This window comes from Sycon ciliatum, chromosome 1 (assembly GCF_964019385.1).
Source record: "Sycon ciliatum chromosome 1, ocSycCili1.1, whole genome shotgun sequence".
Classification (NCBI taxonomy): Eukaryota; Metazoa; Porifera; class Calcarea; order Leucosolenida; family Sycettidae; genus Sycon; species Sycon ciliatum.
This window is the reverse complement of record NC_088643.1, coordinates 49,423,351-49,439,929: the sequence shown is the minus strand read 5'-3', so window position 1 is coordinate 49,439,929 and position 16,579 is coordinate 49,423,351. Positions and strand designations below refer to the sequence as shown.

Here is a 16,579-nt window from a genome sequence, read left to right as displayed (position 1 = left end):
TTCTCTGGTGTGTGTTTGGTCCAGGTGCCTTGCCTTGCCACAGCCCATTCGTGTTTGCCTCGTTGTGTTCAGGGAAGCACAGTGGGTTGGCTGAAGTCGAACCATGATTAAAACTAAAAGAAGATGGGCGGTTTTACCAACCATGCTGCCGTGACTCCGGCGATACCCCAGGGTGTGAACTTGCTGCCTGGCACACTTGATAAGTAATGTTTTCGGCATATGCGGGCCCGATCTCTTGGTTGATGGATCTGATCCGGCTCAAAGATGACCCCCCACCCCCTCCGGTTTTTATGCCAATCAATAGTTTTTGGGGCCGTTTTTCATTGAATACTAGTACTAGTAGTAGTAGCCGCTTGCCGGTGACTCTGTAGATGGCCTGTCGGAAAGGTGCCATGTAGGCTGTAGCAGTGTACATGGTGTAGGCGGACGTGCCCGGATTAGCTGGGTATTTTCACTGTGCTCCTTCCTTCTCGGGAGCTGCACAGCACTACAAGCCATTACCGTACGCCACCGTTACTCAGACACGACCAAGAGACACTGACACGAAGAATGGGTTTCAGTCTTTCAGAGGGAAAGGGGGGGAGGAGAATCGTGGCGGTGCTCGAGCTACGGCTCACTGACGTCGCAGATCTATCAAGTATCAGGCAGGGAGCCATGCACAAAATAAATTAATCGTGGTTGCGGTACCATGAAAATGATGAATCATGCCCGGTTCATTTTTTCTTCAGATTTTTCCAGTTTGCGTCTTTCCCTCAAACCAGTGAACAATCATTGTGTAACTGGTACGTTGTTCATGGCATGATGTCTGTCCGGCCCAACAGACTCATTGCACTCACTGGTCCCTACGCCGGTACTATTGTGATCTACCGTCACGTTCTTCGAAGTTGCCAGAAATCTTGGGCAGCTGCCGGAGTTCATGAGTCATCAAGAAAACTAACTTTTGAAGGCTCTCTTGGAGTCTGGCTCTTGACTTGACCCTTGAGTCTTGCAATGCCTCTTGGTGGGTTTGATCATCATTCTACACAATCATCAAGTGCCAGTGCCACGGACATGGTCATTGCCAGTGGGTCTTCTGTGTGCTGATGAGTGCAAATAGGAGATCCCCCTAGTCAGCCTTTGGGTAATCCTGAAAATTTGATGTATCCACTGCTGTAGTGTTGACAGTGTTGTTGTCGCACGGCCACGAAGTACGATGCTCCACTGAGCTGTTCGCAGTTTCTGGCTAGGCCGGACGTTACACCCGGTACCCTACCCTGGACGGTACATGTAACTAAAGTAACGGTAACTAATTACTTACTTGTAAGTGCTCAGCTCCTCAAGACAAGTCGCATGATCACTCCCCTATTTCTGACACTTGGAAGAATGCGCTCTGTCACAATAGTGTCACAGTCAGAGAATCTTACACGCCCGGGTTTGTAGGACTAAAAATATTAGACTCCCTAACTACGGGCCTTAAAGGGGAAGTATACCCTAAAATCAAATTTTCACCAGTTGTAGTCTTCGGGGTGCTGAGTCGAATGGTCTTGGTCCGAGGAAGCTGCGACGCTCCCTTCCTACTTGAATCCCAATCGAACTCGCGCACTTCCACCGAAACTGGGTGACTGCGCCCTACTAGATGGGGATTTGTATGCAAAATGTCACTAAAAGCGCCATTTCGTTCTTATAAAAGCACGGATGACCGCGATTGGCCCATATGTTGTAGTCTTTTGGACGCTGAGTCGACTGGTTTTGGTCCGAAAAGGCTGCGATGCAGCGTTCCTCCTTTATTCCCAATCGAACATGGTTGAAGAAGCGGTCACGTGGTCCTTGTTGCCCAAATCACCTGGTCACCGCGCCAGCAGGCGACAACTTTCACACCAAGGTTCAACTCGAGCGACAGGACTGCACCCAAAAAAGGTCAAACAGGCTAGTAAGTTGTACCCTGCAGGCACGGTGACCAGGCGACTGGTGTACGCAGGAGCACGTGACCGTTTGTTCAACTATGTTCGATTGGGAATAAAGGAGGAACGCTGCATCGCAGCCTTTTCGGACCAAAACCAGTCGACTCAGCGTCCAAACGACTACAACATATGGGCCAATCGCGGTCATCCGTGCTTTTATAAGAACGAAATGGCGCTTTTAGTGACATTTTGCATACAAATCCCCATCTAGTAGGGCGCAGTCACCCAGTTTCGGTGGAAGTGCGCGAGTTCGATTGGGATTCAAGTAGGAAGGGAGCGTCTCAGCTTCCTCGGACCAAGACCATTCGACTCAGCACCCCGAAAGACTACAACTGGTGAAAATTTGATTTTAGGGTATACTTCCCCTTTAGGGCTTCAGGCGCTAGGCGCCTAGGCCTAGGCTAGGCTAGGCCTGCATGGCCTGCTAGCTGCATGCAGTGCCGGCTTTTTTTTCAGTAAAATGTTACTCTCCAAAACCATGACATGTAGTGATGTACTGCCACAGACTCAGTACTAGTACAGTAGTCACTGTCGACGACATGTGGACACTGACGACATCGACAGGTGCTAAAAACGTAAAACTAAAAGCCAGGCGCTACGTACTTCACGTCTTCAGTTCAGGGAGGTCGCTACACTGTACTGTACACTACAGTAGTACTTATTACACGAGACGGTGTGACTAGGCACTCTCACTCTGTAGCCTAGTGTAGGCGGGCCTTGTCACTGGCCCAAATAGAAGCTGCATACGAGATCTACGCCCGTACGAGTACCCCGTGCATGCAGGGTAGATCTGCGACACGGCGGTAGGGTCGAAGCTAGCTGCTGGCAAAGGTGGCGGGCGTACATGCCATGGCATGGGTCACGCCAAGCTGGTCTGTACCGCGTACCGTACTTCAGAGACAAAACCCTCGTGGTCTCTCTGTCCACGTTCGAACTCAGTGTGGTGCATTTTTATTTCTGCAGTTTGTTCTCCTCTCGGAAGTACCCTCGCTGCTCTCCAAGTCACCATGGGTATCAACTTGGGAGACGTTTTCCCCGACTTCACGGCCAATACAACCAAGGGGTCAATCTCGTTCCATTCTTTCCTGGGAGATAGGTTAGTTTTCCGGCAGTGTATGACGGATAGGAATTCTAGAATTTTATCTGTTGCATGTCAGTTGTTGTTGGGCGTAGCTAGCTAGCTGTGTTGTGATGCTGGGGAAGAAATAACCTTTGCCCTTGTTGCCATTGCCGCATGTGCGAGGTCTATATCCATCCCTGATCCCACGCACTCCGGATCCGCTGGCTCCGCGTCCCGTTCATCTTTAGTTTTCGAAAAGCTCGCGTAATCGGCTTCCTTTTTGGAATATCGTTCGCTGCGGTGTGGCCCATATTTGTATGTTGAGGCCTTTTGTGTTATGACAAGCAGCCTTTGTAGTTCAGTGGTCCTTCGAACTGTTTACAGTTGCTTGCTTGCTCTTGACCATATCGCCATTGTACCAGCTCCCGGGCAATGGATACTTGCAAGAGTACTAAAAAATGCTGAGCTCCTTGCCCTATGTTTGGTCCGGAACCACCTGCTGATATGATAGGCTTTCTGTTTTCCGGAATATCACTAAATTTTATGGGAGTATGAGAACTTCACTGGTTACATTGATCTGAATAATGATAATGGCAAATAGCAATAAGCAGGGTATGCAACTCCACATCTGCTGCATAAAATTAAAATCACTCTCCAGGAGTAAAGTTTTTTTTCTTCATTTAGGCCGCCATGAACATCATGAATCATGGGATACCCCGTCTTGCTGTAGCCGTGTGTAGGTTCAGTGCCGAACTGCCGCATTACTAAGGTGATAAGGGATAATTTTAGTGCACTCTAGCCCTTTGTACGACACGCAGCAATAAGCAATGGAAAATACCATGATGGTACTGGAGAAATGGTGATGTACATGTAAACCAGTGTGAAGTCAAAAAAATTGATAATAATAATAATAATAATAATATAATAATAACTTTATTAGGATGACCCAAAGGCTGACCGCCTATCGTGGGGTCCGTCGCATTGAAGGATGATGGTACAAGAGAGTACAGATTGGGAAGGGGGGGGGGGGGGGGCTACGATGAACAGGGTAAGGGCATGCCAGCGAGTAGACCTGAATACTGACAAGAATGTTTGCGCAGCTCTCTCTTGAATACATGGACAGAAGATTCCGAAGTCAATGTGGGTGGGAGACAATTCCATAAAAGGGAGGTTTTGAATAAAAAAAGTGATTTGGATGTTGTCAAGGCTTTGGGGAATAATAATAATAATAATAAGTGCAGCGAATGCGAGTCACTATGACCTAAACTAAAACTTTGCCATTGGCTCATCCTCCGTGATATTTGCTAGTTGTGGTCAAGTAACGTTAGTTGCTTGAGAGATGGTGTCTTTTCCTCATGACCTGTAATTTCTTAATAAAAATGGCATGTCAAGTAGGGTAGATGTACGGGTTTTTTAACGGCTCTTACGCATTAAACATTAATGTGAATATTGACTTCAGTATACAGAACAGTGACATGTCATGATGTGGAGGCTTCATGTATGTATGGACCTGGCTCTCAGGCCAATCCTGGTAATATGTGGGCCTAATCCATGTAGAACATCTGTTAGTGCATTCTCGTCACAATACGTTTCTAAAGTTAATCGGGGAGGCTAGCCACGGCCTTCAGTAGCTGACGTATTGTGTCCTAGTACTCAGTTCGTTTTAAAATATGTGCTACTGGGTAGATCAGTATGGGAAAGACAACCCACTTTTGTACAACAGGACACGTCCTGGGTTGGAATAAGAGGTGTTAGTCTTTCCTCTTTCTCTTAAAAGTGTCAATGATCCCGTAACATTCTTCTTCTTTGGCTCCGTACTTTGGAGTCAACTGCTTGACCATCAAGTGGAAATGTACCAGTTGCAAAACGTGTGAAATAGAATAATGAATGTCAGAAGACCCCAAAAAAGATGTAGGATAATAACTACTTGAAGTAGAATTTCGTCCTTAAAATGTTTTCGCTCACCGTATTTTCCCGAATACAAGTCGCACCTTTTTACACTAAAATTCAAGGGTAAACAAGGGGGTGCGACTTACGATCGAGCATGATTTACTACTGAAGTCAATAATTGTATCAAATCTATATTGCTCAAACCTGAAAATGGGGGTGAGTGTTATAATTATTTGAGTGTGACTTATAATTATTTGAGTGTGACTTATAATCGAGGAAATACTGTACCTAAAAAAATTCGAGAATTAGCCTTCCCAGTTTGTATGATGAAAGTGTGGCCAGTGTTCCGTGGGCTGGTGTGACCTGGTGACCTGGTGTTGGCAGCTTGGCTTGTTAGAGCATCTTCTATTTTTTTTTGCGCACGTGTTGACCCACAGCTGGGGAATTCTCTTCTCTCATCCGGCTGACTTCACGCCAGTATGCACCACTGAGCTGGGCCGTGTCAATCAGCTGCTGGCTGAGTTTGAGAAGCGCAATGTCAAGCCCATTGCCCTGTCCTGCGACCCGGTAGACAAGCATTCCGACTGGATCAAGGACATCCAGGCCTACAGTGCCCAGTCTGGAGACTGGGGCTATCCCATCATTGCTGACGAGCAGCGGGAGCTGGCCGTACGCTTCGGTATGCTGGACCCGGACGAGAAGGACAAGGCTGGCATGCCATTGACTGCTCGCTGCGTGAGTTCTTTCTAAGCTACTGCTTTGTCAGCTACAGTACTGCCGGGCGCCGAAGAACGAACAGCCTAGAATCTCGCCAAGCCCAGCATACCAATGTATACACGGCGAGTCGGCGACTCAACTGTGCATAGACTGTAATACACTGACATAAGAACGGTCTAGGCTATAGCGCTAGGAGGCTGACCCCCAGTTCTTCGGCGACCGACAGTACTGTAGGTACATTGTATTGCAATGTTCGAACGCTATTTCCATGGCAACAACACTCATTAGAAAAACCAGCCCTGTGCTTTGCAGTGCACGCTGCATTCTATAGATAGCCTATTTGTGTTTTGGTCATTACGAAACTGGTGCATGTCATGGCGAACAAGTTGTGTCCATATTTCAAAGTCAGCTGAGTTACCGGTACATGTAAACCCGGAGGGAAAGATGCAAACGGGAAAAGTCTGAAGAAAAATAGTAGTGTGACTGAAGCTATGTCTGTGTGGATCTTGCTGTCTGCTAGGTGTTCATCATTGGCCCAGACAAGAAGCTGAAGTTGTCTCTCCTCTACCCAGCCAGCACTGGTCGCAACTTCGAGTAAGTCTCAGGAACATGGAACGTAGTCTTCATCTGCCATTTCAGGCAGACATATTTTTAGTGGTTTGGATGAGGTGCTGAGATACTAGAACCTGCACCTAATGCCTTTCTTGTGTTGTTAGCATTGTAGTCGTTTTAATGTCTTCTTCCATTCAGGATTATGTAGTTCATTTTTCTTTGTCTTTTGATATTCGTTCAGTGAAATCATCCGTGTCATCGACTCACTGCAGCTGACCGCCTACAAAAAGGTTGCCACTCCAGTCAACTGGCAGGTAAGATGAAGAGAGAGAAAGTTATCCACAGTCTGAGGGACTGAAAAGGAAAGAGGTCCGAAGAAAAATTGACTGTCACCACCAGGATGAGAGAAAGATGGTTAACCTGTACAGTACTGTGTGTGTGTGTGTGTGTGTGTGTGTGTGTGTGTGTGTGTGTGTGTGTGTGTGTGTTTGTGTCGTTTAGAGGCTAATCGTACAGTCCTTGCTAGTGAAATCTGACCACTCGCTCTTGAACCACACCACCCACACTACGCGTTTCACTGTGGACACATGAACTGAGCTGGGTTTCAAAACTACAGCGCGTAGATGCTGAAAGTGCGCCCACAGGCGGATGTCACTGGGCACAACTTTCCTACTGTAATCCTGTATATTTTCCTGCTGTTGGTGCCTCAATCTTATGCTTTGTGAAATAGTGAGCAAAGTATGCTGTCCAGTATCATGGCATCTTTCATGCATTATATGCAAGTTACATGGCTACATGCAAGTGTTGTCTGTGATTTTCTTCTACTTTTTTTGCATATGTGTACGTGTGCGTGTGTGTGTGTGTGTGTGTGTGGTGTGTGTGTGTGCATGTGGTGTATGTGTGTGTGTGCGTGCGCACTTGGATGATGTGGTCTCCTTTCCTCTATTTACAGCAAGGTGGAGAGTGCATGGTGCTGCCATCGGTCAAGCCAGAAGACGCCAAGACTCTCTTCCCAGAGCACTACACAAAGGAACTGCCCTCCGGCAAGGGATACATGCGATTCACTCCCCAGCCATAGACAACTACTGATCGTTACATCGCACTATCCCTTGCTTGCAGAATGCGTCGCTTCCAGTAGGCCTCTCGGCTTCTGCTGGTATTTTGTGTGGTTTTAGTTAGCGCTCAATAGGAAGCAGCAGTTCAATGCAGGTTCCTAGTTAGTTTTTTTGCTGGATCTCCACCCTTTTTCTAGTCACGGCGGCCATGCACACGCATGGTTACTTTTACTTTTCTTGCACTGCTGCATCGGTTATTGCTAGCAGTTTTAGGCGGTTAGTTTGATACATCGGTTATTGCTAGCAGTTTTAGGCGGTTAGTTTGATACTAACTTGGCAGTACTACTTGTATTGGTTTCGGTTGTGTTGACAGTGTGGGCTTTCGGTGGGTCGTAGGCGCTCGCATGCACGTGGGTGGGCTTTCGGTGGGTCGTAGGCGCTCGCATGTTGTGCCTCTCCATTCGTTCCATGTTTGCGAGAGAGTATCGAGAAGCTAGAGCCAGACTTTCCGATGTGCAGGATTTGCGGCTACTACATTTGTAGTAACGTTTCTCTGCACGTGCAGCGGGGGCAGTGCCGCCTGAGTGGAAATAGGCACTGTTTTTGACGAGCACTGGAAATCCGGTACTCTGCCGCACCAAAGAACTTCCCCTCTTATCTTCGAGCAATCTGGTTGCGTTCTTATAGCGTGTTCTTAGAAACAATTCGTACTGGATCGAAATGCATACAGTTGTGGTGTTCTTCGTCAAGCGCTCAACTCTACTCTGGTAATGCAATACTGTAATTATACAGAGGGATGATGTAGGTAGATATATTGTGTACCGGTGATCTCTGTTCGAAGCCTAGACGTGCAGTTCTGTTCAGGCTGATGCGACGAGATTAGTGGGCTGAGCAGATAGAGACAGATATGTCTCACGGCTGGTGAAACGGTAAACACTGTCTGTGGACACAGCAGGGCTTGGGGAGAGAAAACAACAGTCTTCACCCTCCACAACATTCATACAGTAGTGCCATTGCAAGACACAACAGACAGTACTCACCCCAATCGAAGTCCGAAAGGCAACCGGCGATGCCACTGCCGATGAGTGTACCACATCCATGTAAAGAAGGGGTTATACATGCGTCGGATTTTATCCATTTCATGAACTGAGTGGCAGACTGTGTATGGCATCTGATACATGTACGGTGACACAAGTTTTACCATGCCATTATGATACCGACCAAGAACTGAAATAAACGAAACAAAAAAATATGGACTGATGTGTGTTCTTCACTGAGTATAATAATCATTCGAAATGGACAGAATTGAAGAATGTTGTCGTTGATTTTTCTGGTATAGGAGATATGCTGGAGAGGGCGACATGGATCGGTAGTGAAAAAGACAAGAAAGTGACGGATAGCAGGCTGCAGTACAGTGCACCTAAAGAGCACTGTCTTGCGGGTGGTCGATAATAAATAGGCTCAAAAGTACATCAAACGACACTCATCAAGCAACACTCAAGTACCTCATACGATCTTGGCATGATCAAGGGACAAGAAAAAACATTTTACATCATATTTACACAATCATCTCACAGCGCAGGATCACCGTTGCCATGGTCACCAGCAATATCATACTGGTACTGACGCTGACGCCAGGGCCTAGACAGTTGTGCCGAGTAACTGTTGAATGCTCTCCGCCTTAGCCCCGCAAGGAGAGGAGAGTTGTCGGATGGAGATAGGGTTATCGCTGACGCCAATGCCAAGTGGGAACCATTGTCTTCACTCGGCAGTCGGATAAAGGACGTTGAAAGCCAAGCTTTTCCATCCTTGATTGGCTGATGTGCTATAATGCTATGTTTGCGAGCAGCAAGGGCAGAGCCCCCTTGCATTCCATCCACCTGCACATTCCCAGAATTTCCAGCCTGCTCGGAAGGAAGGAGGACTTTGAGCTGCACGAATGGCCGATTGGCATTCTGCTCCCTCCTTGCCACGTTTTGCAGACGCCGGACATGTGCCTGGTACATAGCTCTGAACCTCCACAGTGCCATCGAGACCAGCAGCAGCAAGAAGAAGCTAGAGAAGAAGCAGGAGAAGAAGATGATGAGGTCAATCTGCAGCAGATCTTGCTGGTAGTAGACTGTGACGGTTGTGCCGTGAGATGGCACTACACCGGTGCTGCGGTTGCGGCTGGAGACGTTGGGGTGCACGGACAGCGCGCGCAGGGCCAGGAAAAACTTTTGTCGATGGAGGGCGTGCTTGGAGTGTGGCAGTCTCATCACCAGCTCTCCCTGGAAAGCACATTTGCGGAAGCCGTGCTCGCTGACCGTGACCACTGTGGGTGGCTCGTTGAACGTATTCTCATTCATCGATGCACTCCACGATCTACTGCATAGTGTCGCCCTGCCCTGGTTGGCGGATAGCAGCTTGGAGAACACGTAATGGACACTCTGGCTGGACTGCAGTGGATGAACAACACGACACGAAAAAACAAAAACCCAACGACAGACAATCAATACAGGGCAAAGCCGACAACAATACAGGTTTATCATGTGAAGGTAGCCGTACTAGTACAATGTAGCTCATAGTCAATTCTGACCGTAAGGCACTAAGGGGGAGAGAAGCAAGACATCTCGTCTCAGTCCCTCTTCACCCTTTTCTCCCCAACGAAGTCAAGTATCGAATCCCAGATGGTCCCGAGGGGGGGGGGCATTCTCTTCCCACACATTGGAACTTGAATGAAACCCGCAACAGCCTAACGTCGCCAAGGCCAATAATATATGTATGCAAGTCTTTGCTTGCAACACAGAGTCATGTGAAGGGATCGGAATTTGCATGACATACTTCAAGGGGATATTCAACTGAATCCTGCTTGGGGGTTTCAAGGGCTTTAAATTCTACTGGCGTGCTAAACCCAGGATAAACCGACATTACCGAGAGTGAGAGTGAGAGAGAGAGAGAGAGAGGACTGGGGGTAGTAACTATGCACAATTGTCATACCTCCACAGATAGATCAGAGTCTGACGTGCCCAGCCAGACATCAACCTCGCCAACATGAGACACAACAGTGAGGCGGATGTCCACGTTTGTATAGCGAGGTGGAATGCTGAAGAACCTCATACCACCATATGGTATGTCCTCCGTAAACGCATCGTCAGAAGAAATGAGCAAATAGCATTGCTGGCCATTGACCGGGGTACCGATGTACGCTGATCTACACCGATCACACTGCGGTGCAGAAAAGGCAAATCCATGTATGTGACCTCAGAGACTTTGTGTATCACCATTAAAACGAAAAGCACACGCACACACATAATTATTATGCACATGCATGCATGCATACTCACACGCACACACATTCACACACACACAATTTTTTACGCCCATCGCCGGAAACGATGATAGCAATGCTACAGCGGAAGCCCTAGCAACTTGTGCAAGAATTGACTGCCATTATTCAGCCTGGTCTACACCATACAGCTGTTTGAAGTGACTTTCCGGCCAGTGAATCGCCATTTTTGTGTTTTGTGTCTTTTTTCTCACTGCACACACACACCACACCACATACTCTGGCATGCACTGGCTGCTGGTAACCACTCAGGAGAATGAAACCAGGAGGAGTCTGAGAAAGAGAAGAAAGACGTGTATGCCCATAATCGTCGGGAATCGAACCAGCATCAACTCGATTGAAACTCGCTGCACATACCACTGCACCATATGGGACGCACACACACACCTCAGACCTCATGCCCATCGCGGAAGCGATGATAGCGAACATCTATGTTAGACATAGCAACTTGTGCTGGGATTACACCATTCAACAGCTTGCTAGGCTGATGAATTGACCGCCACTATTTTCACACACGCACGCACGCACGCACGCACACACACACACACACACACACACCAAGAGTTCATAACCCCCAAGAGTGTGCAACTCCTGATCAGTCCCTGTATGGAGGCGGAATTCCTTCATTGCGTCATTTTTGGTGCAGTGCGATGAGTCACGCCAATGAATTATTCTAAAATTTACAGTCAAACCAGGATGCTCCCTCAGGGTGAACTGCCTAAACTGCGATTCTGGTCTGAGCATCAAGAAGTAAAACCAACAACAAAGGACACGATCCTAAAGACAAAACTGTTAATTTTTGCGATGCAATGGTGACTCTTCATCGCCTTCTTCTTTCGCCAGTGCAGTCAGTCTCTTCAAGAACAAGTTCTTCCCCGGGCCCTCGGCATATTTCCGGTGCTTTCCTCGAAGATGATTTCAAATGATTGAGGAACTTGAGAATACGCCGAAGGAGCATTTTTCGGCTGAGTTGCACAGCTATCAGAATGATTGTCCTCGACGGCAATGCAATATTTTTCACAGCGTCCTCACTTCTTCCTGTCGCGATGTCCATGGATTCTATGGAGAAAGAGTTTGTTTTTGAGAAAGTACGACTTGTACGTCCGAAATGTCTTAAAAAAAGCTGCGAAAAGTCGAAGCTACAGCCTTGAGTTAGGAGCGGTTCAGGGTTTAGTTTCCAGAAATCGCAAAGAACCCAAATTTACTTCGGATGACGAGTTGCGCATTACGTAATGTAGGAATTTCGCCGAGTGCTGGGGCTATGCCCGTTGCACACTCTTGGGGGTTATGAACTCTTACACACACACACACACACACACACACACACACACACACACACACACACACACACACACACACACACACACACACACACACACACACACACACACACACACACACACACACACACACACACACACACACACACACACACACACACACACACCAGCAGCAGCAGCAGATTATACTGCAACTCAGGTAATTTTGCCTTGTGCAACACATTGGGGTGCTGTGAGCAGCACTTTTGCACGCTGTGATAGCAGAACAGCAGAAAGCAATGCACTTGGCCAGCAGTCTGTGAAACAGGAGAATGCCAATATCGCATAAACAGGTAAAGTAAAGTGGGCACAGCCGGGATATCACTGGCAATGCTAATGTGTTTAGAAACACAACCAGTGTAGGAAGTATTGCTTGTCCCAAGCCAGCACCATGCCTGATTATACATTAGTGTAGGAAGTATTGCTTGTCGCAAGCCAGCACCATGCCTGATTATACATTAGTGTAGGAAGTATTGCTTGTCCCAAGCCAGCACCATGCCTGATTATACATTAGTGTAGGAAGTATTGCTTGTCCCAAGCCAGCACCATGCCTGATTATACATTAGTGTAGGAAGTATTGCTTGTCCCAAGCCAGCACCATGCCTGATTATACATTAGTGTAGGAAGTATTGCTTGTCCCAAGCCAGCACCATGCCTGATTATACATTAGTGTAGGAAGTATTGCTTGTCCCAAGCCAGCACCATGCCTGATTATACATTAGTGTAGGAAGTATTGCTTGTCCCAAGCCAGCACCATGCCTGATTATACATTAGTGTAGGAAGTATTGCTTGTCCCAAGCCAGCACCATGCCTGATTATACATTAGTGTAGGAAGTATTGCTTGTCCCAAGCCAGCACCATGCCTGATTATACATTAGTGTAGGAAGTATTGCTTGTCCCAAGCCAGCACCATGCCTGATTATACATTAGTGTAGGAAGTATTGCTTGTCCCAAGCCAGCACCATGCCTGATTATACATTAGTGGTATACAAACAACTGTTAGGGCCAGGCGGGAGTTTCACATGTGACTGACGGGAGGGAGGAGGGGGGGGGGGGGGGGGGTATTAATTAACGTTAGCTGTATCCATGTAAAACCCCAGACCTGGCAGTGAGTGCCAGTTGGCCGTGGGTATCGCCACAGTTCATTGAATGTAAACTCTAAACTGTAAAGTGATTCACGCAAGCCTCACTGCGGCATTTGTTAGCACAGTACAAGCTCCCTGCTCTAGCTTGGGTCGAACTTGGAACGTCATGATCTGTAGGGAAGCCCACAACCACAACCCTGTCGAGTGCAGAAAAACTGCAAAGTGAATCACTGAAAGACATTATCTTTCCTCACCTGATATAAGTAACACATTTCCTCACCTGATATAAGTAACACATTTCCTCACCTGATATAAGTAACACATTTCCTCACCTGATATAAGTAACACATTTCCTCACCTGATATAAGTAACACATTTCCTCACCTGATATAAGTAACACATTTCCTCACCTGATATAAGTAACACATTTCCGAAGCATGGTCCAAGCACTCTGTACTCTGGGTATTGTTTTGACAAACACACTCGCTGCCTCCCTTGCCACAGTTACCCGTGGCATGTCCATTGCAGCGGCATCTAGTGATAGAGAAGACACACAGGTTGAGTTCTTTTGACACAACACTCACTCCCGCTTTAAACAGAATGAAACTTAGTGGTAGACGGCCAATGTTCTAAACATAGGCTTTCCAAACATTTCAACTCTTAAAACTACCGTGCAAAAGCGGGTGAGATCACAAGCGGTCTCCAACAGGACCAATACAATGGCGCACATACGTTATACTACAAGCAGCAGCAGAAGTAGCCGGCACGCAGTCAAAGACAATTTCCCGAAGGCACATCTGGGGAAACCATTATTGGTGCAATCCAGCCATAGCATGCTGCAATATGACATTGCACATGTACACTCAGAACGGCATATTGGTCTGGGTATTACTATTTATTCAAATAGACAGCACATCAAATTCACCATACCTCTGGCAAAGGTATGTGCCCGCCATAAGATAATGTGGTTGCGAAGGAGAGTGGAAGTGGCCCTCGTCGCACTTGTCACACCGATCTCCATGTGTGTTGTTACTACAGTCTGAGCAGACAGTGTTGTCCACTCTAAGGGGCTACACAGCGTGCAGGGCAGGGCAGGGCAGGGAGAGAGAGCAAGAGAGAGAGAGAGAGAGAGAGAGAGAGAGAGAGAGAGAGAGAGAGAGAGAGAGAGAGAGAGAGAGAGAGAGAGAGAGAGAGAGAGAGAGAGAGAGAGAGAGAGAGAGAGAGAGAGAGAGAGAGAGACAGGCACACAGACAGAGGCAGACAGAGACAGAGAGATGAGCAGATGCCACCACAAAAGTGTATATATGTATCAGTGTGGCACAGAACTGCTCAGAGCTGACAGTCAAGATCATTTCAGTATGTATGTGGTCTTGAACTACTGCAATGGAGAAATAATTATTACGTTACTTGTACATGGGATCAGCCACGCGAAATTTTGCAAGCAGCTGGGGCAGTGGCAAGCATTTCTCTCTAAATTAATAAAGTTGCCCAATACACTGAAAGGTACGGACGTCACTATAGTCACCGTGGATAATGTTCTTGGTAGCGGAAGGGCCATGTCATTGGGGTGACGTTGTCCTATAAAGCTAACACCCGCTATGGGAACTTGCAACACACGACGCAACTTCAATGGATTATTTGCTTGACGAGGCATGGATTGGGGTAGCTATAGTACAATTCAATTTTGCAAATCTATGCCCACAAAATGGGCTCGGTGCCTTGCAATCGACTTAAACATTGTTTACTATAATCGAGCCGTCGAGCATTCAATCTTCATACAGTCCACACATATCTTCACATGGTCGACAAATAGCTTGGAAACATAACAGCCAGATCAAAATGGCTCAGGCTTAGGAGATCGCCTGGTTCCAGCAGCTCACACATTTACGTCGGTGGACAAGTTTATTCAAAGGAAGTGCTACAAATGGACACGTGCTAAACAGGTACCTAAGCGGATTCGCATCCAGGATTACAGGCACATTAACTACCTGGCCTTGCTCAGAGGGCTCAGCTGTGTTTTGCATACCTGAAAAAAACTTGTTAGGCCATCCAGAATTAATTCGTTGTTTCGGGTCACCCGACCGACCGTCTTTTTTCACCCGACCGCAAAATATTTTTTTAAGTGCATGCAAATGTACAGACTACTAGACTGTACACACGCGACCCTAATAATAGCAGTCCAGATATCGACCTCAGAAGCAGCCATGGCTAGCCAAATGGCAGGATGCAGCGCTTGGTGACGACGTTGTCTTCTATCTCCGATCCGCAATCGGTCCCGAAACAGCATCAGCTCCGCCACCTTGTCGCTATTTACAGAAGTTTTCAAGGTGAGATCTACTCGCTGGTCAGACTCGTTTGCCAGCGAGGCCAAGATCTGGTCCTGGAGGGGACCTGGATCTGATGGGACAATGACTGCCCTGGACTGTCTATACTACAACGGAATCTACAGTCAGATTTGATGGACTGGCTAGATGGACAAAAGCTATTCGATGTACATGTACATGGACGTAACCAAAATAAAAAATAAAATAAAATGAAAAAATAAACCCGACCGACCGACCCTGGTACGGATAAGGGAAGTGACCCGAAACAACGAATTAATTCTAGGTGGCCTTATGATTCTTTTCTTTTCTCTGTTTATTCTTTTACCAGGCGTGGGCCATCCCCTGGACTATCAAAATGGGTGCCTTATTATTTTTCTGTTTTTTAGCTTGTTTTTTTTTTACACTTCTTTGTGCGAGTTTTGTATTAGATCTATTGAAAAAGTTCATAAGTTTTGGTTGATGGAATTGACATGTACATGGTACATCAGTCCAAACACTGATAATTTACAATCTCTTTTCATCTTGAAACTCGGATGTTGAGCCATAAATAAATGTGGAAGAGAAAAAAGACATATGGATACGAGTTAAGAGTAACTCTCCATCACTGTAACATGATACTATATACAGTCAGAAAGTGCAATAACTAGGCACAAAACTGACAGAGTACTGAAACATTCGACGTCCTGACACCTAGCTTCAACACATCTCCGTAGCGCTAACCGTTATTGCACTTTCTGACTGTATATAGTATCATGTTACAGTGATGGAGAGTTACTCTTAACTCGTATCCATATGTCTTTTTTCTCTTTTCATCTTGTTTTTATTTTTCTAAACACCAACCGGTACTTTTACCCTCTTTTCATCTTGTTTTTATTTTTCTAAACACCAACCGGTACTTTTACCCATTCTACTTCCCCATAGCTAGATCTAGCTTCGCTTTACAATTTTCTGTTTCTTTTTCCTGGTGCGTGCTTTGGTCGGTGGAGCCCCTGGTACCTCACCATCACTGCTACCCAGTGCAGCCCCTACTCAGTAGCTGTTTGTTTTTGTCCACATAATTACCCCCCCCCCCCACATAATTATATATTTTACGAGTTGGGTTTGTGAATAATAGTGAGAAAAAAAGAAAGAAAAAATTCACAACTATCCGCGGTCCACTAGCTGTACCTCTGTGCCGTTGCCAAGCCGATTGCAGGTTTTGCTATTCCAGTGGCAGAACTTGTGGCACGAGACACAAGTGACTGGCTGATTGCTCAAGGTGATGTCAACATACCCGGCATCACAGAAGTTACATTGTGGCCCCTGGATT

At 46.7% G+C, this 16,579-nt stretch overlaps 2 protein-coding genes across 4 annotated transcripts in view; one reads left to right on the top strand and one right to left on the bottom strand.

The window, feature by feature from the left end:
* Nucleotides 1–2,850: 2,850 nt before the first annotated feature.
* On the top strand, nt 2,851–7,559 carry LOC135830853 (peroxiredoxin-6-like). Of its 2 annotated transcripts, XR_010556121.1 has the most exons (6): nt 2,851–3,036; nt 5,328–5,625; nt 6,128–6,201; nt 6,401–6,473; nt 7,112–7,487; nt 7,528–7,559. XR_010556121.1 is itself a non-coding variant. In XM_065343057.1 (5 exons), exons 1-5 carry the CDS (start codon nt 2,948–2,950, stop codon nt 7,235–7,237), a joined length of 660 nt encoding a protein of 219 aa, XP_065199129.1. In that variant the 5' UTR covers nt 2,851–2,947; the 3' UTR covers nt 7,238–7,559. The 2 variants fall into 2 exon arrangements, 1 of the variants encoding a protein (XP_065199129.1); XM_065343057.1 differs by having other exon boundaries at nt 7,112–7,559.
* A 756-nt stretch (nt 7,560–8,315) lies between these two features.
* The window catches only part of LOC135830846 (multiple epidermal growth factor-like domains protein 8), a 36,129-nt gene continuing 27,865 nt past the window's right edge, over nt 8,316–16,579 (bottom strand). For both annotated transcript variants that reach the window (XM_065343049.1, XM_065343050.1), the window contains exons 24-28: nt 16,438–16,572; nt 13,877–14,016; nt 13,357–13,480; nt 10,194–10,421; nt 8,316–9,652 (exon numbers count right to left, since the gene is read on the bottom strand). In XM_065343049.1, the coding sequence (XP_065199121.1) occupies nt 8,786–9,652; nt 10,194–10,421; nt 13,357–13,480; nt 13,877–14,016; nt 16,438–16,572 (1,494 nt within the window). In that variant the 3' untranslated portion in view covers nt 8,316–8,785. The remainder of the gene's footprint in view (nt 9,653–10,193; nt 10,422–13,356; nt 13,481–13,876; nt 14,017–16,437; nt 16,573–16,579) is intronic.